Source organism: Myotis brandtii, unplaced genomic scaffold (assembly GCF_000412655.1).
Source record: "Myotis brandtii unplaced genomic scaffold, ASM41265v1 scaffold422, whole genome shotgun sequence".
In the NCBI taxonomy this organism is placed as follows: Eukaryota; Metazoa; Chordata; class Mammalia; order Chiroptera; family Vespertilionidae; genus Myotis; species Myotis brandtii.
The window spans coordinates 1,830,742-1,855,297 of NW_005366171.1; the positions used below are offsets into that span (position 1 = coordinate 1,830,742).

The following is a 24,556-nucleotide window of genomic DNA, read 5'->3' on the forward strand; positions in this document are numbered from 1 at the left end:
ATCATTCCCATTTTATAGATGACTGACATTCGGGAGTTATGTAGCTTGCTCTAGATGACAGTAACAGAGCAAGGATTCAACCTAAGAACTTTGGCTCCGTAGTCTTAACCACTGCCAATGAATTCACTTATTCCACAGATTCTTATTGGTTACCTACCATGTGCCAGTTGCTACTTAGTGAACAAAGCAGACCATGTCCCTCCCTTATAAAATACACATTTAGAATTAGCAATTAATGAGTATAATGATTGTGTTAGGAAGGAAAATAAAACAAAATGAGGGGGTAAAAAGTGACTGACCTGTTGGTATTTTAGAGCAGTCAAGGTAGGTCTCTCTGATGACATCTGAGCAGAGACCTGCATCAAATAAGGGAGTAGTGGTCAATGGAAAAGCCACAAGCCTAGAGTGAGAGTTCTGGTAACTACAAACTGCTTATGAAATAGTGTGGCCTTAGGCAAGTGATTAAACTCTGAGTTTGCTTTCCTCACCTGTAAACCAGGGATAATCTACAGAGTTGTGAGGAAAGAGGTGTGTGTGTAAAGCATGACTTAAGGACACCTCTGGCCTAGGCCCATAAGAGCCATAACATAGATGAGGTCCATGCTGCCCTTCTCACCCAGCCAGAAATCCCCCTTCCTGCTCCAGAAGCTCCACTTCCAAAAAAACCTGAAGACTCCCCTTGGCCTTCAGTTAGACAGCTGTAGTACAGCCCACTAACGCCCCCTGCCTGCAGGATGCTGCACTGCAGCTGTCTTAGGAGCCTCCAGTCCCCTTGGTCATCTCTTTAAAAAGCCTTATCTGGCACTCACCACCTGCCAGACACCAGGGACTAAATGAACAAGAGACCCTCTCTGCCCTCTAGGCGCTCAGGCTAGGAAGTGGCCCCAACATTAAGGCAGCAATGAAAAATGAAGGAAATGCCAACATCGAAGCAACTATAGGAGCACAATGAGGGAATGATCAACCGTGCCCACAGGAATTAAGGAAGGCTTTATGATGGGTGACTCCTAAGTACACCTTGAACAATGAACAGGAAGTGGGCACGAGGGGAGGCAGAGTGAACAGCACATGCTGAAATCAGGGAAACACAAGAAGATATTGGTTTGAGGTGTTCTACCTGATCATTGCCTCCATAAAGCAGCTTGGTTGAAGAGCTGGTTCCCAACACTCTCATAAAGCTACACCTGCCATCCCAGGAAAAGTAAGCCCCTGTCTCAAGAAAGAGCTTTTTTCCTGAGGGCTGACAGGATCTCAAGTGGCCTATGTTCCCACCCCTACCCCTCAAGAAATGGCCCATCCTGCCTGTCAAGTGACGATCTTTGCAACCTTGGCCAGGTGTTTGCCCCTGTCTAGCCCAGTGATGGCGAATCTTTTGAGCTCGGCGTGTCAGCATTTTGAAAAACCCTAACTTAACTCTGGTGCCGTGTCACATATAGAAATTTTTTGATATTTGCAACCATAGTAAAACAACGACTTATTTAAATGCCATTTAACAAAGAAAAATCAAACAAAAAAATGAGTTTGGAGGTCACATCTGACACGCATGTCATAGGTTCGCCATCACTGGTCTAGCCTTTTTCTTTGTAGAGTAGGAAAATAACCCCCGTGTGCATCCCTCTCAAATAACCATGTGAGTTAACAGCTGTGAAAGCTCCTAGTGCTGCAGCGGGAAGGACCCAGGAGACACCACCCCTCAGAGGCATCCTGGGCAGTCCACAGTCCTGAGCCAGCGAGCCAGCGGGGAGAGGGGAGAGAAGCGATGCTGCAGCCCGGTCCTCAGTGGTGAGACCACACTGCACCCTCTGCCGCCCACTGCTCATAAACCCCCATAAAAATCAGGGACCATGCAGTTTTGTTTCAGGTGTTTTATTAAGTGGGCCATACTGTAGCTGGTTTCTAAGTTGCAAAACAACATAAATTTAACAATAATATAGCCAGTTAGAATGTGACAAGCTTTTTCTTTCCTTAAAAAAAGAAAAAAAGAAAGACTTAAAACACACAATGGAGGGTTAAATAAATAATATGGGGGGAAAGGAAAACCTGTTAAAACATGCTTGTTTACTTCTGCGCAACTGCGTGCCAAGAGGAAACGTGATTTTTCTGCATAATGAAACATCTTAGCATGTCTTCTTCCCAAATAATACTGACAAAAAAAAAAGAAAAGAAAAGATGTGGACTGACTTGTCAGTGCTTGAAGAGGCACTACTAAAAATCCCTTTGATTGGAGCTGAGGGCTTCCACTCAGCACACCTGTGTGTGGCCCAGGAAAGCCAAATATCCATAATAATGTTAATATAGAAAACATTAGTTAAAAACGATGTGGAATGGCCTCACTGACGCAGCAGGGCAAGGAAGCAGAACTCCCCTGCACGCGGTGCCAACCTCAGTCCAGGGAGGCCGCAGGCTCCCAGCACGCGGCCACAGCGAGGGAGGGCACCAGCTTCAAAATAAGCGGCACCAACCTCGTCTCCCTCTCCCTATCACTCTTTCACATGAAAGTGTGTAAAAAGCAAATCAGCAAATAAACTCTAAAATAGATTATTTATTCCAAAAATCCTCTAGTTTTCTTTTTACAGTGAGTGTACATCTCCGTCTCCTGCACAACTCGCTTAAGTCCTTGGGGAAGACGGGTCAGAGCTGCAGGGTGAGTCTTTCTCAGTCCTGTTGCTAGCTGGTGCTGAGAGGTCAGATGTCGATGCCCTTGACCAGGGACGTCTCTAGCGTGATATTGAACTCCTGCAATGTCTGCAGCACGCGGATCAAGGAATTGACAAGAGTGTGGTCTTTGATCAGCGCCACATCCTCATACATGTGTGCGGTGATGGGGCAGTCAGCCAACAGGGCAATCCAGTGGTGTAGGAGGTGATCTCTGGCAGGGCAGGATCAGTCCAGGTGGGTCAGAGGGAAAGAAAGGGAGACAGTTAGTGCAAGGCCAAGGGGAAACCTTGAACAAAGTCTGAAGCTGGAGAAGTGGATAGCTCCCCACAACCCCCTTTTTCCTCCAATAAGGGCTTGGGAAAGAGGCCTTACACAGCAATAAGAGACTCCTACTGAGGGCTGCCCTGCCCCAGGACACCAGCCCAACCCGACCCAAATCAGCCCTGACATCTGCCACCAGGCCTGCTCCTCTTTAGATAACCCCGCCACCAAACAGACACCAAGTCCAGTCAGCACCACTACATCCATCTCAACAGCCAGTCTCTAACCAATAGCAGCCAATCCTTCCTCCCCACAGCTACCACCACCAGGAGTGATACTGAGAGCTAACATCCACATAGAGCTCGGCATGTACCAAGCACTGTTATAAGGTATTTAACCGTCATTCCACCCTATGATATGATATAATGCCGTTAGTGCTGTTATAATCCCTACTTTATACAAGAAGAAATTGAGGAGCATAGAGGTTAAATAGCTTCTCCAAGATCACACGGTTATTAAGTGGCTGATGTGGGATGTGAATCCCACACCAACTCCCTGCCTTTTGTGCCTGAACAAACTATTGCTTTAGGTTCATTAGGGCTTCATGCTCTCACCTGACCTACTAGACTAGCCCCTAACGATCTTGCCCACTCTCATGCACACCATCCATGAGATCAAATTAGTATCATTTCAGTCCCCTGGTTAAACAACTCTATCCTAACAGGGAAGGATCCTCTGGCTCAGGTCCTTAGCGCCTCCTCCCTGAAGCCTTCTCTGATCTTTCTCCTCTGTATTTCCAGCATACCGTATAATATAAATGTGTACCTCTTGTTGGGCTCTCACAACCTCCTGCCTTGTACTGTATTTAATTGGGACAAGTAAACTTCCACACGGTAGAGGCATGTTTCATTCAGCTCTATTCACACCATCTCTATTCCCACCATCACGAGGCCTGGCACATTCATATGTTTGTTGAAGGAATGACTATATATACTCTTTTAAATTTCTCCAGTGGGGTGGTTTTATTCCTTCCATCAACATGTGGCTCTTGGGCCTGGTTGGTATGGCTTATTCATTGAGCTTTGACCTATAAACCGGGAGGTCACAGTTCTATCCCAGTCAGGGCACATGCCCGGATTATGGGCTTGATCCCCGGGGGCGGGGGGGGGGGGGGGTGCAGGAGGCGGCCAACTGCTCAATGATTCTCTCTCACATTGATATTTCTCTCTCTCTCTCCCTCTCCCTTCCTCTCTGAAATCAATATATATAATGTATATATATTTTTAATGTGGCTCTTCTTCCCCAGCTACACACACTCTCACCCCCACCTCCACAGATCCCCACCCATATGCATGGTACATAAAGGAAATTAAGGGGCTCTAGGAAGTCCTCTAAGGCCTCACCTGCCCAAGAATGCCTGGTCATCAGCCACTCCCCACCCCTGCACCACACTAGGACTCCAGCACCACTTCCAAGGCTGGCTGCTATGTACTCTGGGCTTGAGGCTGCAGTACCTGGCTCCCAAGCACACCAGCATCTGGAATTTGCCATCCTTGCCAATGTTCCGGGGAGTATTGTTGATAGCAGTGACAAATCGGCAGAAATTCCGGGCCCTTGTATGCCAATTTTCCTCAGGAACAACTTCATTCTGCTCCAAAGTCTCATAATAGGTTTGTGCTTTTTCTGTGAAGAGGAGAAAGCTTGCCGATGACAAAGCCTCTTAAAGCCGACCTGTCTCTGACTGTCCTGCAGGCCACCAGCCGTGGGCATCTCAATGTTGATGATGTAAGTAACTTAATGAGAATAACATGAGTGTTCTAATGTCACTCATCACCTTTCAAAATGATTCCTATATTCCTTATCCTTATTTTTAAAATTTACGTGGCCCCTGATATAAAGATGCTACTTTCTCTAGTCTTAAGATTTCTAAAAAACTCTTGAAGGAGAAGCTCCTTGCATAAAAATTCTCTAAATGGGCGCAACACAGGGCTTGGGCTGGCCTTCTAGATCTCCAAGACAAGAGTGTGAGGACTCATGACTAAGCCTGTGCTATACAACAGATGCTTAGAGAGAACCTTCTCCATCTGGTTCTCAGGAGGTGAGGGGTGAAGGTGGGGAGAACTTCTGTCATTACCTTTGGGGAAAGGCAGGGCAAACAACAGATCTGAGAGTTACCTGATTTGGCTTCTGTACCTCAGACCCCAGGGGTTAGCACCCACGTTATGCTGGTGAGTCCCCATGTCTCTCCATGCTTTCCCACCACACATCCTAGTCCAACTCACCCAGGAAATCCCAAATGAAGACATTTTTGAAGAGACGGGGCGATTTAAATCCATGCTGGAAAGCCTGTTCCAGAGCCGAGACAAGGCCACACTCTCCACAAAGCAACAGCGTCAGACTGCCTCTCTAGTAAGGAAACGGGAGAGTGACAGGCTTGCCTCAAGCTGCCCTCCCACCACTGCATCCCCAAACCCACAACCCACAGCTAAGAGGGCAGCAAAAGACAGGCAGGGACCTTGTCTGTTCCCCTAGCACCTGGCACAGTGCCTGGCTCAGAACAGCTCTCAGTGAATAGCTATTGAGTAAATGAATAAATGAATAGATGATGAATGTGGGTTCCCACCAGGGGGACAAAGCCAATGTGGCCATTATTCAGGGAGACGGGCAAATCCTGAAGAAAATAGGAATACACACTGTTCACTAGAGGCCCCAGGACTCTGTTGGGCCATTAGTGTGTAAGGAAAACAGGGTAACCCAAGCAGAGATCCCCAGAGGAAAAAATCTGCTCAGTCTCAAACTGAGGCACACACTCTACACTCCAGGCCAGGGGTGGGCAAACTTTTTGACTCGAGGGCCACAATGGGTTCTTAAACGACCGGAGGGCCGGAACAAAAGCATGGATGGAGTGTTTGTGTGAACTAATATAAATTCAAAGTAAACATCATTACATAAAAGGGTACGGTCTTTTTTTTTTTTAGTTTTATTCATTTCAAACGGGCCGGATCCGGCCCACGGGCCGTAGTTTGCCCACGGCTGCTCCAGGCTGTCCAAGCACATGGGCCAAGAACAGTATTATTCTCTCTCACTCAATGTAAGGCCCTGGGCTGGAGGACAGGAAGGCTTACCTCTTTCTCAGGCTTATGGAAGTGCTTCACGATGCCATTGACTGCCTCCCCAATGGACTCCTGGATCTGCCCAGTGTTCAGCTCTGATAAAAATCAAGCAGACACCCCTCACCAATCTCAGAGGCTAACAGTGCTTAGCTGCCTGAGCAGGAAACTGAGGACACCGTGAGGGCTCATGGGAGAGGTAGGGCAGCCTGACCTTGGCAAAAGTAGCTCTCACCCACCAAACTTTGCTGAGCTAGCTCTTCCTAAAATCTTGGGGAGGAAAGCAAAGTCAATACCTTCGAGTTCTGTCTCTAAGAGATGCTGGTAAAGTTTATTTTCCATTTACCCTGGAACATTTGGCAACCAAAAGAGGGCCAAGACTTGGCTGTGAAGCCCAGGAACCAGGAAAGAGAAGGCCTGGCAGTAGACCCCTCACCTCTCTAGGATCACATACAAATAGTACGGAGGCCCCAGGCCAGCCTCCAAAAGCACTCCCTCTCCTTACAGGCCTCTACGGAGAGTGTTAGATCCCCTGAGGCTGCTTTGGTGGCAGAGGTGGTTCCTGAGGCAGCTCACAGGCTGGGATTTGGGCTAACATATCAGGGCTCCCAGAGATCTGCCCACATTTCCCAGGCTGGGTAGCATGAGGGCCCAGCCTCTCTTCCCACTTACTAGGCTTGTTGTTGGGTGAGATGGTAACAAGCCTGCGGATGACGCTGGGGGACTGCTGCAGGGGCGGGGTCCGACACGGCCTCTCGTCCACCTCGGGCTGGGATGTGAGCAGCTCTCCCACTAGGACCCGCTCCAGGCTTCCGTCGTCCATGCCCTTCCCCAGCCACCGGCCGCAGGGGAACCTACAGGTGGGGCAATGGCCTGTCAGAGCTGCCAGCTCCTCCCCTGCCTGTCCCCCTACTTCTCAGAAAGAGCCATCAACAAAGCCATCCCTGAGGATCCCTCAAGGGCCTGCTCATCCATCCCATGTGCACAATCAGGGAGTGATGGGTGGCCTGGAATCTGTCACAGCAATGTCACACATCTTCCCTTGATAAACCCTCCTCCTATTTTTTTTTCAGGTGCATGAGCAGAGCCAAATAGGAAGTTGCCCCAGCCTATCACAGCCTAAACAGCCTCCTTGAGAACTCCACATACCCAAGCATCAAACACAGCCCCTGGTGGTACCCTTGCCCCAGCATTTTAGAGCACAGCTGAGGGAACACTTACTTGTAGGTATGTCCTGTGATCTCATTCCTGACCATCACATACTCCACCAGCCATTTGGCATACAGCCCAGAGTTATCATGGCCTATCTGCACAGTAGTGAGCTTCCCCAGGTTCTGGCACTATGAGAGAACAGCCAAATAGAGAAGATGAGGTAGGAAAAGGAAGTAGGAAAAATTAGTGACACTCCTTGGAGGCAGACATCTGACTGGCTGCCTGCAACCTGGCAGGGACAGAGCTCATGGTTCCACCTGTCACCAAAGCCAACAGTACAATACCATCTCATGAGGGGCCGATGGCTGCTACCTACAGAGAGAACAGGGCCCAGGAGCCCGCAGCTCTGGAAATGGGATAGCAGTCTGAGGTCCAGAGGTCTCTGTGAACATTTGGGCCCAGCAGCTGAAAGAACTCTTGGGGATTTCTCAGCACACCATGGACAGGGAGGTATGAAAGTTCAGATGGGTAAGTGCTTTCCAGCCAGAGACTATTTAGACAGGGCAGGCTCCCCGCTCCTTGGGTCAGCCCTTGGCTCCGATCATCTCAGGACAGGAGAGCCGTGCTGATACATAACACTGTATAGAGCAAAGCCTCCAAAAACCTCTGCAGAAAGCTCCAGAAAAGCAACTGTTGCAAACTCAAGAGCTTAGAGTGTGGTTCCCGGACAACACGTACCTCGAAGGTCATCTCCAACACGTTCCTGGGAATCTGCAGGATCTGTGTCTCACCCAATTCTCCCGAGATGCAAATCCATGGGTTGGCAGTGAACATGGAGCCCCCCAGCTTCTTGCTCGGTACAATCAGGATGTGGTAGGGGATCACTGTTTAGAGGAAGCCACAAAGGCATGGAGGAGGATCAGGAATCCCTCCCATACCTGAAAGGGCCTGACCTGCTCCAGGCATGCTCACATGATAGCAGCCCCAGCACAGCCAGAGCTGCAAGTCACCAGGAGCTAGTCTCCGGCTGGCTCAGAATATTAGCCAACCCTCCCATCAATCTCACTCCCCCTCGGGTTACCCCAAACATCAAAGATCCAAGCCCATATGCAGGCTCAGAGCTAAGTCAACCTGTTCCTTAAATAACATCACCAACTCAACATTGTACTGAATTGCTTTTCAGAGCACTTCCATCTATCATCTCTTGCACTCTAATAACAATCTCAGGAGAGGACATGCAGGTATTCCGTTGCCTTTTCTGAGGCACTGAGAGGGAATTCGTTTCCCTTGGGTCTCCTAAATTCTAGTTCAGTGCTGCTTCTACTGAAGCCTACAGCCCTCTTCTCTGAGAGGGATGACGGATGTCATGTAGAAACAAAAGTGCACGCTGTAACATTCAGCTGACCATTTGGGACCACAGAATTTCCATCCTAGAACCATGGCCCAATTTGTCTGCAACCTTGTGGAGAAGGCCCCTGTGCTAGTAAATGCTGCTGTGACGGACTCAAAGCCTTACTTGGCCACATTTTGGCACTGTGCCAAGGTTGAGCTGATTCCTCTAACCCTTGCTGAGAGCCTGGAAAAAAAAATAGCCACTAGTACTCAAAATGGTAGCTTCAAACAGCTCAGTTAAGGAAGCTCTGCTGAGTAGTTTGGTGGCCACTGAGGTGTGGATGTGATTTTATGTTGCGAGATCATAGGCAAGCGTGGCATCATTGACTCTAACGTCTGAAGACCAATCTTTAACATCTGCTTCTTTTTGGTCTATTATTTGAATGTTCTTGGACCATGAGTGATCAGAACGGTATTTGAATTTAAAAAGATATGTAACAAAAGAGTCCACACCACACCACTGAGGCTGTTGAGTCACTGGCCAAACAATTAGTCATGGGACAAATTCAGAGACGACCCCCCACCCAACATCCTGGCACCAAAGAAAGATGAGGCTCCAGGGGCCGCCTTAGACTATTCTGAACCCTCTTCCTCACTCTGCAAATAGGGAGACTGAGGCCCACAGGAGGGGCAGACTCTGCTCACAGAAACATAATGAGTTAGGGTCTGGACCCAAACCTTCATGGCTATGTGGAAGAGTTGCTTGTCCCTGGGGGCAGTTCTGAAACCTTCTGTGATACTGAATAATGACTCTCTCAGCCCAAAACCAAAGGGAAATTTCTTTACAGGTATCTAGAGGGCAGTGAACTTCCCCACCACACCCAATCCGATCCATCACCTGAGGCTTCCAGGGCAGTGCCTAGAACAACAGTGACAACACGATGGCCAAAAAGACTGAGCTCCCCAGTTCAGAGCAACAATAAGCAGCTTTGGAGAAAAACAACCTCCAAGGAGGGCATTGCACCTCTCTCCCACAGAAGCAAAAGGCAAATCAAAAGTACAAGTGATCATCTTTTTTCTTAAAAAGGGGACAGTGAGTTAGCCTCAGGCAGGCTCATGAAGACAGGAACTAAGAAGGCTAGTGGGGAGCACAGGGCTACTCACGGATAGTTGTGAAGACATTGGTGAAGCAAAAGTAATCGACGGCATTGAAAGAGAGGAGGTGATAGAGGAACTGCTCCTTCTCGTCATCACAGCGCAGGAAGGCATAACGCTTGTACAACTTTCTGTCGGAGAGGAAGCAATACATCAGTCTCCCAGCCAAGAGGAGAGGAAAGAGACTAGAATTACTCAGTTCTGGAAGGAGCCAGCTAGGGGAAGAATGAGATGTCAAGCCTTAAGTTCTTTAGAGCTCCCTGAAAAAGGAACAAAGCCAGTTACTCTAACTGAGGGCTAGAGGGAAAGTGGCTTAAGCTATAGCAGGAACAACAACAACAACCAAACTCTACCCTGTGTCCAAGGGTTGATGTTACTACAATGTAGTGTCAGAGGTCTTGGGATCTCCTTCCTTAAACTGAGAGCCCAAATGCAATTTTCTCTGGGAAAGACACAGGCCCTCTCAGGCATCTTGCTAGGGCTTCACCTAGTGTGTGGTGTTGGAGGAGCAACAACAAGAGATCTGCGATCAACACTCATTCCCAGGCCAAGTCTCAGATCCCAGCTGACCTGAGACCCACGAGTCAGAAAACTGCTCTGAATGTGAATGTAAGCCAGGGACCCTTCAGAGACAATAAAGGGCAATGAAGGGAATGAGCCAGGTCACAGACCAGGGAGAGCTATGCAGACCATGTCCTTCCCCTTTTCTAACTTTCTCCCATCTCCACCCCGCATCCCCACTGCTTACTCATCAAAGACCAACTCCTTTGTCTGACATTGCAGGCCTTCTGCAACTGCTCAGCAATGATACCTTCTCCAAGGAGAGGGGACACAGAGAGCCAAATGTACAGGCCCTCAGCACAGAGGAATGCACACACACAAAAAACAAAAGAATGTAACTATCCTGGTTGCCAAGACTGCAATCATCATGGCCAAAGAGGTATGGGATTCAGTATACCTGTCAGGTTCTACCTAGTCAGGTTTATAAGGTACTTTCAATAGATACTTCACCAAACAAGGCCTACTATGTGCAGGTGCTAGAGAGGAAAGCACCTACCCTCAAATACAGTCTAGGTGAATTAATCAGGTAAAGGCCACAGTATAAGACTGCCCATAATGAGTTGCCAAATGCAAGGCTCTCTGGAAATTTAAAGAGCCATAAGCTTCAATGTTCCTAGAACAAGAGGGGCCTGAAGGACAGCACAAATTTAAACAGGCACATAGGAAGAGGATAGCAGAATGTGGAAACCAGTTTGACTAGGGTTGAGGGCTCAGAAAAGTGATCAGTTAGCAATGAGCCTGAAAAGTTAGGCTAGAGTCAAATGAAGGAAGGCCCTAAATATTTAAGCCAAAGGGCCCTGCCAGCATGGCTCAGTGGTTGAGCATCGACTTATGAACCAGAAGGTCACAGTTCAATTCCCAATTGGGGCATATACCTGGGTTTCAGGTTCAATCCCCAGTGTGCGGAGTGCAGAAGGCAGCTAATCAATGATTCTCTCTCATCATTGATGTTTCTATCTCTCTCTCTCTCCTTTCCTCTCTGAAATCAATAAAAATATATTTAAATGTAAAATATATTTTTATATATTTAAGCCAATATCTGCAAATCTGCCCTACAAATAATAGGTTCCTACAACTTGCCCTAGAAGTAAAGGTCCAGAGAGGAAGAGCAAGGACTTGGTTACTGTGGGCTTGCCCTGGGCCCAGGAGAGAACAGAAGAGATAAGGGTATATATATATTTTATAAGTTTCCTTGTAATTCTCCAATCCTTCAGGAAAGAGACAGAAAAAATGCCTGTGATATACAAGTCACCAGAGTGCATAGAGAGGAGGAGCCCCCAAACTCTGAGGTAGCCAATGAGGACCCCATCCTTCTCACTACTCTATGAGAAAGCCATTTTGGGCATGCCGATTGGGAAGGTAGGGAGAACAAATACAGCAGAATTATTCTTCTGCAGATAGAAGTGGAAATGCTTCAAAACCTTCATACACAATTTGAGTTTAGCTGAATACAGCAGTGATGACATACTGACTACCCCCCCTTCCCACACAGGGGTTTCTAATCCCCCCAGCATTCCTGAGAGCCTGTTCTACTCCAGGTGGAGTGGCCTTACTTGGTGAGCTCATGGTCTGAGAGAAGCTGCTTCAGGTGTCTGGAAAGTAACTTTTTTTCCATGGAGAGTCGCACCCATGCTCTGGCCTTTCCCACGTCAGTCTTGATTTCCCCGATGTTCTGGATATGCCTGAAGGGGAAATGGGAAAAAGTGAGGGTGGGTGGGAGATGAACTCACTACCAATACCTCCCCCGTAAAGCCAAAGGAGACCTAGAGAGACAGCTCTATCCACCCCTGGGAGAGTACATCTCTCTTATTCTATAAATCCTGGGCTTCCATGTAGCTTTGCCAGATAGGCACGCCTGGCAAAGGATGGGGGTTGGGGGTGACAGTACAGCTCTCAAAAAAAGTCAGGTTAACCCCAGAGCCCTTAGGCCTGGAGATACTCTGATATAATTCTCCAAAAATGTCAGGAAACCCACCTGCTCTATAAACACATCATAAAGCACAAGACCAATGAGAAGGGCTTCCTGGTTAACTGAGATGCTGTGGAAGCACGGGTCACTGAGACCCTGCTCCATAACGCGGACACCTAAGCAGCAACTGGAAACAGGATTTCAGTGGCTTATTATGTCTGAGCCCACACTGACCTCATATCCTGAATGAGGGAGATTCTCAAGGGAGACATGACTGAGCTGGCATCGGATTTCCTCCGTTCTGAATCAACAAGTATTCCTAGAACAAAGAAACTGGTCATTTCTAAGATCGGACTATCCAAATAGCTAACTACCCTTCTAATCTAAAATCACATATTTCTACAGGAAACAGTTATTTTTCTTTAACACTTTGAACAATCATTTCATAATATTTATTAAGTACACACTAGGTTTCAGATTTAATACTTGTATGCATATTATCACATCTAATTATTTAATAACTTATGAGATAACCAAAGAAGGTATCATAGAGGGAACCGAAATTCAGACAGGTTAGCTGCTTTGCCCAGTCACCAAGTGGCAAAGTCAGATCCTTGGCTCCTAACCCACACATTCTCATCATAATGCATAGAAGGTAGTGCTTCCACTTGGAGGCACTACTTTTGTCCTGCTCTTGCCTCAAAATAGGCTACAAAAGAGCCAACAGGATGTGTAAAAAAACACATGTTGCAGAAAACCAGACCTCTAGATATAATACCTTTATATCTGCATATCTGGCCCAACGTTTAAAACTTACTACCCTGATTACTCGGCTGTTGAGAATTTTCGGCTATAGTTTATCCCTTAGCAATAACTTCAATAGTCTTCCTGAGAAGACTCTCATATCCAGAAAGTGAACCAAAAAACTCTTAAAAGGCTACTTAGGAAGCTCTTGTACCTCATTTTCAGTCAATTATTCTCCCCACTTTCAGTGCTAGTTGAGGTCAACGAATTCAAGAGCAAAGACAACTCTGAGTTCATGCCTATCTTTTAACCCCCATTTAAACTGATCTTTATCATTAGGATAAGAACATCCAAGAAAGGTGAACAAACTCCTGGGCAGAGAGAGAAGAATGAAAGAGGTGTGAAGAGGAGATGTTGACAAGAAGTAGAGGAAGGAGGAGGACTGTCCTGGAAGGGACACTGTAGAATGGTCTAAAGAACACAAGATTAGGAGACAAGAGAACGGCTCTTAATCTGGCCTCTTCTATCAATTCACTGGGTGATCTCTAGTAAATTCAATTCCTCTCTCAATCCCAGTTTCCTCCTCTTGTAAATAAGGGGCTGGACTAGGATGATCTCTGGGGTCCCTGATAACTCTGATATTTTCATTAAATCAGAAACAGAAAGGAAGTGTAAGGAATTATTCACACCAGGCCTTAAGGTAGGACATTGCAAACAGGCTCCCTTACTTGATAGGATAGATCATCTCAATGCCCATCTAAGAGAAATAAAACAAAAGACTCTGAAAACAGTTTGCTCCAAACACAAGACATTAGTACCACCCAAATTCATTTAAAACTTAAACTCATTCTAATGAGACATACCTTGCTGATATGTCTTCTATTTCACTGATCAAAAGAGTACATAATGAAAGCAAACTCCATGGCTATGGCATGCTCTGTGGTTCAAAGGACCCGGGGGCTTAATATGTAAAGAAGAAAACATCACAGACCAAAGGCTTCAGTGACCTGAATCACTCCTGCTGTTCTCTCCAGTGGGGGATGGAATGTGGGGGGAGGGCGTTCTCCCCAATGAAGCGGAGACCGTCTTACCTGAGGTACTGAGGCTTCCGGATGTGAGTTTTCTCTGTCGGTTTTCCTGATAATGTAACAGGTGGGACCACAAGGCTGACTTCCCCTGGAACCAATACAAGGGGAAAATATCTATCAGTTTAGATTTCAGAGGCCAAGGCATCCAGTGGACAGAGACAGAGATAATTTAAACATATAGATTCCAGCTTTTGATAAAAAGTACCTGTACAGCAGGTCCTCAAATAACATTTCATTCAATGTTATTTTGTTGTAATGTTGATGAGATGTCACAGAAACTTAACTCTTGTTTATATAAATTGGCCTATGGTAAAACTGGTTTCGTTGTACATCATTTAGCTTAAAGTCTCAGAATCTATCAACAACGTTAAGTGAGGACTTACTGTACCATTTCTTACCTCAGTGTACACCAGATGCAATGTATACACATATACATACCCTGCTACTAAAATCCTGGAGAAACATAAAAAACAGAAAAGAGAAAAGGTCCCCACTGGGAAGGAGGAGGGCATGGTCAGAAAGAGATGTCAATGAACCAGTGGATGAGAAAAAGTCAAATAACCTCTAAATGGTTTGCTGGTTGAAGGTCAGCTTAGGTAGAGCATGAGTTTTGCATAGAGAAGCTGATATCCAGTCTACAAGATTGTACGATAGCTCCTGAATTTCCTAAAATACTGACATTCCTGCCCTTAGTGCAGGCTGGGGAGAATAAATCATCACTAAGAGGAGGATTTACTATTGAAGGTATAGTTGAAGAAGCCTGCGGGAAGGTAGGCTGTTACTCTACTGCAAAGCTGAGATATTGCAGTCAGCATAAGAGAACCTTGGCATTTGCAGTTGAAATTATGGGGTGGGGCAAAAGTAAGTTTACAGTTGTGAGTACACAAAACACAGTTTCTTATTCTATTATTATTTGTTAATTATTGTATTATTTCCCATATGAACAACTGCAAACCTACTTTTGTCCCACCCTGTGTTTGAGTCATGTAGTAATTAGTCATTTTATTTTATTTTATTTTATATATCTTTATTGGTTTCAGAGAGGAAGGTAGAGGGAGATAGAGATAAAAACATCAATGATGAGAATAATTGATTGGCTGTTTACCCCCATGCCCCCTACTGGGGATCAAGCCCGCAACCCAGGCTTGTGCCCTTAACCAGAATAGAACCTAGGACCTTTTAGTCCCCAGGCCAATGCTCTATCCACTGAGCTAAACCCACTTTCATCCCTTCTTTCCCCTCCAGGGCTCCAAGTGCCGACAGCTCTGGGCCACACTATGGGCTAAGGCAGTGGTTGGCAAACTGCAAATATCACGTGCGGGCGCACACATACAGTGCAATTGAAACTTCGTGGCCACACTCAAGGGGCCAAAGAGCCGCATGTGGCTCGTGAGCCGCAGTTTGCCGACCACTGGGCTAGGGCACAATTAGTCATTTAGTAAGACACAAATCTGAATAGCACTTGCAAGCCTGATCTAAGGGAGCAATTTGCCTATGGAGTGAGTGAGCCCAGCTAGCCCCCCAGCAACTGCTTTGTCTCTTCTCAGTCATCCTTCAGTACAGAGACTCTCATTATGTGATAAAACCTTTATTTCAGATTCATGGTGAATGTTCCTATACAGTTGATACAATATAAATGTAACATAATGTTTGTTTTAGTAGAATTTATTATAATAGTTTTATAAATAACTTTAGTTCTGCATTTTATGAAAGTAATAATAATGATAGAAGCTACCATGTCTTGCTTAAGGTGTGCTATGAACTATGTTAAATGTTTAAAATATAACATTTTATTTAATGCTCCCCAAAATCCTATAAGGTAGGTACCCCTACCCTCATTTTCTTTAGAAAAGAGCAAATTGGGGATCAGAAAGATTGTAAGAGATCACACAGCTAGTAAGTAGAGTGTTGAAATTCAAGCTTAAGTCCATGTAACCACTACTCTTAATAATGACACTAGGCAGACTGCTTCTGAAAGGGATCATTTACCTTTGAAGTTATACCTTCTGAAGAAAATTTTATGCTCTGGGATAAATTTTTCCCTTGAAAATGTCAATAACCTATTTTGTTTCTACCCATCACTTTGATCTATTTGGGGGGAGGGGGGAATAAAGCATCTGAATGAGAGAAAACCCTCATCAATGGATCAGCAAGCTGTTATCATATGTTTGCTGTATATTTGGATTTCCTACAAGATTTAACCAGCTTAAAACAAAACCCAACTTCAATGGCGATTTAAAAACACACACACACACACACACACACACACACACACACAAAAACATACACATTAAAACTAGAGAAGGCCATTTTTTTTATTCATTGAAATACCAAAACTTTGAAAAAATAGAGGTTCAACAAAAATCAATGAGACTTACAGCTCCCATACACTGTTACTGTTATATTAATAGAATATATGTAGAATACAAAAGCTTAAAATAGCCATGCTCTTTAAGATAGTAATTCAACTTCTAGAAATCCATTCATCCATTCATTTATCAAAACCATTAGAGTAGGCTCCTAAAAGGGCGGGGACTTCGACTTACTCATCACTATAGTCCTAGCATCTAGACTGACTGGAAGGCAGCCTCCCTTATAGGACTGTGTGGATGTGATACAAACTAAATATAGCTGGTCACCTGAGAGCCCTCACATGCCATGCTGCTGAAGAACCAAAGGCAAGAGCAACACCAGGCCACTGTGCCAGAAGGATGCCCGGGCTCACAGTGATTATACTAGCCAAGGAGGGAGGGCAAGGGCAAAAGTGAGAGAGTAGCAGCTGGGCTGAAGCTTAGTAAGAGGGCACTGGGGTCTTTCTAGTGCAAAAGACATGAATTACTCTTTTTCCTCTTTTGCAAAAGGACTGATAGAGACTGCAAGGTTCAATATAGTCTGACTACCCATTCAGGGATGTGGTCACATGACACATAGATAGCACCAGATTCTCCAAGAATGTCAATGCATAAAGGGTGAGAAACAACCCCTTTTCACTTACCAGTCCCCAAATGATAGTAATTATAAAACTATTATGAAAAATCAAACCTCACCTCTTACTGTCAGATAAATATCCTAGAGCAGGATACCCATCTCCTTGGAATATGTCATCGACAGTGAAAGAGTGGTGAGGATTTGCTGCAGACAGCCTTCCATGCAGACCAACACGGCTAATAAGAAAATTTAGGAAGCTAGCAGTAAAAACTGCCGGTTGGTTCTCCCTACTTTATAAGTAGATAAAATAGGCAGTTGGTCAGTAAGGTGCCCCCAGGAAGAGGGAGATAAGATAGTTCTCTGAGAGTGAATTTGGTCACAATCTGTGCATGATCATGCACAGTCTGCATGATGGAGGAGACCAGGTAACCAGGTATAACCTTTGGATTGGAACATCACTGAGGACTGTCTCAGCAGAAGAAAGGTGCTCTACACACAGACCACGAAAATGGAGATTTAAGGAGCATGCTGTAGGAGCCCAACAGAGATAGTCAGGGTCCCTCAGGACATAAGTGCCCTGCCACAGGCACAGGCCCTCACTTCCCTCCAGTGACACTTTAGTGACCCAAAAGCAGAACTCAGAAAATGGAACCTGAACAAAAAAGCCCCCATTTATGTTGTACTGGTTTCTCACCAAACAAGTAGCCTCTGTCCATCCAAACTGAGAGAGGGATCAAATGAATCCCAAAAGAAATCCCCATAATCTCTTGTAGAATATGTTGCCAAGCCTCAGAGGACAGGTTTAGAACATGTGATGATAAGGTTATTTTTTTTAAATGCCTCAAGATTTTTATGGCAAATATTAAAAAGTTTTGAGGGCATGTTTTATCAAAAAGTTCAAAGAGCTTACTTAACCATAGTGTCAGGCTTGCTAAACTTTAAGAAAAATGATAGAATGATTATGTATATTTTACTTATTTGTTTACAAAGAAAAGGAAAGAGCCCTGGTCAGTGTGCTCAGTTGCTTGAGCATCATCATACACACCAAAAGGTTGCCGGTTCGATTCCCAGTCGGGCAACATACCCAAGTTGTGGGTTTGGTCATGGGTCAGGGTGCATACGGAGGCAACTGATCAATGCTTCTCTCTCATATCAAAGTTTTTTTCTCACATCAATGTTTCTCTCTCCCTTCCTCTCTCTAAAATCAGTAAAAACATATTTTTAAAAAATAAAGGAAAGAAACAGAAATCCTTCGTGTAAAACCTAGCATAATCATAGCTGTCATATGTTACATACCCACCACGTGCCAGGTACTTATTTTTATTACATCTAATTATCATAACAACCCTGAAAGGTAGGTTTTATTAATTCTGTATTTTGGACAAGGAAAATTACTGTCAAAAACTGCAAATCACTAGAAGTCACCCAGTGGAGCTAAGATTCAAATACGTCTTTCTGACTCCAAAGCTCATAGTGTTGCTACTACACAACAGGACTCTCAAAATTGTAGGAATGTGACACACAATCTTTAACATTTTTTAAAAAAACTGTAATCGCAATGTTGTTTATAATACTGAAAAATCCAAATAACCTAAATGACCAATGATAAGGGTTTGATTCAAGTATGGCACATCTATACAATAATACATTAATTAAAAACGAGATTTTAGAAGAATAATAACCACAAACATTTACTAAGAATCTCCCAGATACCAGGCTTTGAGCTTAGTGCTTTACATGAATTATCAAATCCTCACAAGAATCCTATGGAGGTGGGTACTTTTAAAATTCCATCATACATATGAGGAAACAGAAACTTAGAAAAGCTAGGTACCTTGATCAGTTTCATAAAATTATTAAGTGGGAATCAAACCCAAGTCTATCTGATTTATAGTCTGAGCTCTTAAATACTGTAATATCATCTAAAAATTAGTTAAGGACATGGAAAAAATAATGAGGTAAAAAAAAGCAAGTTATAAAACATTATTTACAGTATAATCCATTTGGATTTTTTAAACAGCTTTACCAAGATATAATTCATATTACCATAAAATTCATACTTATAAAGTATATAATTTCCTGCACACACAAAAAATCTGGTTTCTAATATATTCAAAGAGTTGTGCAACCATCAACAATACTTAATTTTAGAACATTTTCATCACCCCAAACATACCCATTAGCAGTCACTCCCCAGTCCTCCCTCCCTCCCACCTCTGGCATCTTTTAGTCTTTCTGTCTATGGATTTGCCTAAATGGGTCATACAATATGTGGTCTTTTGTGACTGCTTCTTTCATTTACTATGTTTTCACAGTTCATCGATGTTGTGCCATGTATCCATACTTTATTCTTTTTATTAAATAATATTCCATTATATGGATAGGCCACACACATTTAGTTTATGTATTCATCAGCTGATGGACATTTGGGATTTTCCACATTGGGCCTATTTGGAATAATGCTGCTATGAACAGTGTGTACATGTTTTTATGTAGACATGTACCCATTTCTCTTGAATACATAGCTAGAAGTGGACTTGCTGGGTCACAACACTATGGTTAACATTTTGAGGAACTGCCAGACCATTTTCCAAAGTGGCTGTACTATTTTACATTCCACCAGCAATGTATGAAGGTTCTAATTTCTCCAAATCCTCACTAACACTTTATCTTTTTTTGTTTTAGTTATCCTAGTGGGTGTGAAAAGTTATCTCATTGTGGTATTGCTGGATTTTTTTAATACACACCTATATATGGGTATACTAGTATGTGCACAAAAAAATGTTTTGAAGGGCAGATGTGGTAGACTGCCTCCAAACCATGAGAATGGAAACTCCAGAAGGGAAGAGATCTTGGTCTGTTTTTGTTGTTGTTGTTTTTGTTTTTGTTGAGAAAGAAACATCAATGATGAGAGAGATTCATTGATCAGCTGCCTCCTGCACACCCCCTTCTGGGGATTGGGCCTGTAACCCATGTATTGGCCCTAGAGCAGAATCGAACCCAGGACCCTTCAGTCCGCAGGCCGACACTCTTATCCACAGAGCCAAACCAGCTAGGGCATCTTGATCTGTTTTGTTTACTAAGGTTATCTCAAGTGCCTACAATAGTTCCTGGAATACTGTAGGCCCTCAATAAATATTTGCTGGATACTTATATATAGTTTCTAATTTGTCCAAAATAAAATTGCTTCTGATAATGTTTCAAGTTCTTTTCAAATTAAGAAATGCATAAAAGTAAAAGTCCATCTTGACTTTTCAAATTAGAGTATTTTGAAATAAGAACATTCTCTGGGTATTAAGCAGTAAAAATCAAACTTACTCAACTTCTCTCAGATCTTTAGATAGTTAAGCTATCCACACGTAAAAGAAATGTTAATGACAGACCTTTATCCACTGGGAATGCACAGCTAATGAAGGACTCTTAGGGTACTAGTATGTTTGGTACTTCTGGGCTTCACGTTCCCTCTTTCTCTATGCTCCATCTCTAGGGCCAGCTGCCAAACAGGATCTATCAGTATGGCCTTAAGCTCTATTTGCAGGACAGAAGCACCACTTTTAAAATGTCTGACAAACACACAGATTTATGAAGTTTATTTTTAAACAAAATAGTTTAGATCCTATTTAATTGTTTGTTTACCTATTTCTAATCTCACTCCATGCACACTATGTACCATTCTCCAAAGCCAGCCAGCTGGAAGAGTATGGGAAAACTAGTAAGTGAAAACAAGAAGATAGTTTGCACAGCAGAAAGGGCTCTACATTCATTACCTGTTTTACTTGGAGTCCATGGCTCCAGATCCTTTCCAAGAGGTCACAAAGGCTGGCAATCAAGGTGTTCTCTTCCACCCCTGTGATGTTGACCTCTCCGTGGCCTAGCTCCACAGCCTCTCGGCCCATCTTCTCCACCAGCATTCTCTTGGTCTACAAGGAATCAGTCAGTAGGATTAGACAACCACAGTGAACAAGGTCACATGCAACTGGAGAGGGTTGTGGCCACCTGCACATCTGTTGGGCTGGGAGGGACAAGATAAGTGAAACCCAGATACATAGAGTATATTTCTTCTCCACCATACAGATATAGGTCAGGTCATGATGAAACGCATTCTTTAAAAGTTTAGTTAAGAAGATAAGAACATAGCAATTACTGTATGACGCTGAACAAGTGATTTCATCACTCTGGATTCAGTTTTTACATTTATGAGATAAAAAGAGTTGAATAAAACCCTCTGGTCATGCTCACTTCATACATTCTGACTCTCACTGCTTAACTGATCTCATTAAACAAAACTTCAAGTGCACAAATACTGCACTTATATGGGGTATCTAAAATAGTCAGACTCACAGAAGCAGGAAATAGAATAGTGGTTACCAGGGGTTGGGGGGAGGAGAATTGTTGCTGGATAGATATGAAGTTTCAGTATGCAGATGAGTAAGTTCTAGAGATCTGTTATACAACATAGTACCTATAATTAACAACAGTATTATGCATTTTAAAATATCTTAAGAGAATAGATATCATATTGTGTTCTTATCACAAAAAAACCAACAAGTGAAAACCACAAAAGAACATAAAATTTTGGGAAGAAACCGATATATTTAGCACCTTGATCATAGTAATAGTATCATGGGTGCATGTGTATATCCAAAGATGTATACATTAAATGTGTGCAATTTTTTGTATATCAATTCTCAATAAAGTTTTTTTTTAAAATGACTGTCTTTGTAGAATTGAGAAAAACACCCCATAACAGCTTAAACTGAGTAACACTCTTTAGCCTGGCACATAGTAGGCATTCATAAATTCTTGTGTCTAGACATATGAAATCATTGCTATCAAATTAAAATAGAGGCAACATTTTCATGTGTGTAAGACAAATCTGCTGAAGACAATTCAACTACAATGATTTCAAAAAATGTTAGATGTCTAAAATTAAAACTGTATCTCTCAGTTTTAAAGAATACATATTTTATCAACAAACTGTGCTTGATCTTGATTAATGGTTTATTTTATGTAAAACAAATATGCCGCCCAGCCAGTGTGGCTCAGTGATTATCAACCTATGAACCAGGAGGTTAGGGTTCGATTCCTGGTCAGGGCACATGCCTGGGTTGTGGGCTCCATCCCCAGTGTGGGGCGTGCAGGAGGCAGCCGATCAATGATTCTCTCTCATTGTTGATGTTTTTCTCTCTCTCCCTCTTGCTTCCTCTCTGAAATCAATAAAAAAAATTTTTTTTTAAAGATGAGAAAAAAAGAAAAAAACAATATGCCTAATTCCAAGTTAACAGGATCTTAAAATTCATACTATCCCATTATATTAACAATATTTTTAAAACCAAGAAAGAACAGTCAGAGCCAAGCCTTGGTCTCACCTTGGCTGCCAAGGGAAATGGCACACACACAGAGGCGTCCACAGCTCACCTTGTTGCGGCATTCCTTCAGCAGGCCCTCTACAAACTTCCAGTTGGTTTGGGCAATCACTGACGGGGAGAGGTTGGACAGTTTGGGCTGGCGGATGGTGCTGCCCATATTCCTGGCTTCTTGGATGTACTTCTACAGCAAACAGAAAAATCAAAGACTCTATCCATGCACACAAAAGACAGGCGACCAGTACTGGTGAGTGCCTGAGGAGGGCACTACCACCCAGCGCTTTCTCACTGCTTCTTTCCAAGGCTCAGATAAAGTTGGGGCAGAAAGTTTAAAGTGTAACTCTGTAGCCCTGGCTGGGTAGTTCAGTTGGTTACAGCATTGTCCCTATTCCCCAAGGTTGCAGGTTCAATACCCGGTCAGGGCACATATACAAGAATCAACCAATGCATGCATAAATAAGTGGAACAACAAATAGGTGTTTCTCTCTCTCTCTAAAAGCAATCAAAGATTTTTTTCCAAATGCAATTCTATATAAAAGGGAAAACCTGAGAAAATATGAATTCTGTTTTCTCTGATGTAAAGCACTTCGTAACTGCTGTAATTACCTTTTCTTTAAAGATACAAAAAAACATAGCTGCAGCTTGTATAGATCAGTTTGTCAACCCAAATCTCAGAGTATTACTGAAAAAAATCATTTTACCTACTAAGCTGGGAGGAATTTAACTCTTCTGCCCATATCAAAGATAACTACTGTTGTCATCATAAAGTATAACAACCTTGCACAAAACAACAACTGCATTTTCTGCAAAGTGCTGGTGATTCTCCACATGCTGTTTGTTTTAACACAGAATGCATATAAATGCAGAGAACTGCACACTGACATCCTCTCAGTATTCCAGGTCACAACAAACACTTTTACCCCAGGCTTCCTTCTTCCCCCATATTTATCCCAGTAGAACATTTCTGTCTGGCCCCTCAATCTGCCCTTACTACCAATCCCCAAGGTTAGGCTTCAATTACTACCTGGACTACTGCTACCTGCCTCCTAATTTGCTAGCTATGTAGCTACTTCTAATACCTCCTTCCTCCAAACATTCTGCCAGTCTTCATTACACAACAATCACCAAGCTTTTGGTCCTGTATTTCCTCTACTTAAAATATTTTTCTTTGTCTCTATAACAATCCTATCATCCTCCAAGGCTTCAAACAGATTTTGACTCCACCAAAAAGTTTTGTTTGATGACTACCCCAGGTAGAACTGACGTCTGCTTTCTCTAATCGGTGATCAAACACTGGCTTGCCTCTTATATGACCCTTTAACAAGACTCTTCTACTAAAGTTATTTGTGTACCTGACTTTGCTCCCTTAATAAACTGGTAGTCCCTGAGCACAAGGCTAACTTCTTGTCATCTTTATATTTCAAAGTGCTTACGACAGTGATTTTGACCAAGAAAATGTGCTCAATAAATACTGCTGAAAGAAGTAATCTGAAGGTGAGGTGGAAAACCCAGGGGAGACTTTAAAAATAACACCAATACCCAACACCCCTTACAGCACACTCGCAAAAACTCTAAGCACAACTGTATCCTATAAAGCAGCAGTTAAAAATTTATAACCATACCTTGTGATTTTAATATATTCCTTTAAAATATAGCAAAGGCAAAATATGTAATTTTCCCATTCACTGAGGTGCCAACCACATATGAAAACAATGCGCTTTATTGGGTTTTATATGTATATAACACAATTTGCAAGGTATTTTCTCAAAGAGAAGTTCCTGAAACAGGTTTCTGAAGGTTAAATTCCCATTTTCACAACTTCTCTGCAACTGAGTCAGGCAGGCAGGGTTTCCAACTTGAGTTTTATAACTAAAAGCTTTACTGGGAACAAGTTATAGTAGAGCTGAAAACTCAGCCTCTAAGCAATGAGGACTCAGGAGGTCAATTCAAGAAGCCTCAACACCCCAGGCACCTGAAGATAACATTCCTCTCCTTTGCTCCTCAAAGAAAAAAAAGTCAAGATTATCTGTTTTAAATTACGATACATAAAAAATAGGGGGAAAGTACTCCCTCCTCCCAGGTTCAGATATTGACAGCATTAACCCAAGTTCAGCTTTTCTTCCTTCTAATTCTAACAGAATTAATTCTTCACTACCATACCACACACAAAAGAAGCCTCACAAATTTTAAAAGGATTTCTCCCAAGTCTCAGGCTCTCATCTCCTGAGGTTCTGTCACACTCCCCCAGGAGTATGATGTATGAGGAGTACTGAAAGGACAGTGAAAGGCTCT

General features: G+C 43.5%; 1 protein-coding gene and 1 pseudogene across 1 annotated transcript in view; one reads left to right on the forward strand and one right to left on the reverse strand.

Annotated features, from left to right (window-relative positions):
• Positions 1-1,850: 1,850 nt before the first annotated feature.
• The window catches only part of DENND5A (DENN/MADD domain containing 5A), a 49,851-nt gene continuing 27,145 nt past the window's right edge, over positions 1,851-24,556 (reverse strand). The window contains exons 10-22 of the mRNA XM_014545851.1: positions 22,317-22,448; positions 20,666-20,818; positions 13,974-14,058; positions 12,373-12,457; positions 11,783-11,911; positions 9,678-9,799; positions 7,920-8,065; positions 7,251-7,369; positions 6,702-6,883; positions 6,045-6,127; positions 5,202-5,325; positions 4,434-4,602; positions 1,851-2,869 (exon numbers count right to left, since the gene is read on the reverse strand). Coding sequence (XP_014401337.1) covers positions 2,686-2,869; positions 4,434-4,602; positions 5,202-5,325; positions 6,045-6,127; positions 6,702-6,883; positions 7,251-7,369; positions 7,920-8,065; positions 9,678-9,799; positions 11,783-11,911; positions 12,373-12,457; positions 13,974-14,058; positions 20,666-20,818; positions 22,317-22,448 — 1,713 coding nt within the window. The 3' untranslated portion in view covers positions 1,851-2,685. The remainder of the gene's footprint in view (positions 2,870-4,433; positions 4,603-5,201; positions 5,326-6,044; positions 6,128-6,701; positions 6,884-7,250; positions 7,370-7,919; positions 8,066-9,677; positions 9,800-11,782; positions 11,912-12,372; positions 12,458-13,973; positions 14,059-20,665; positions 20,819-22,316; positions 22,449-24,556) is intronic.
• Positions 8,114-8,995, forward strand: LOC102241984 (annotated as a pseudogene).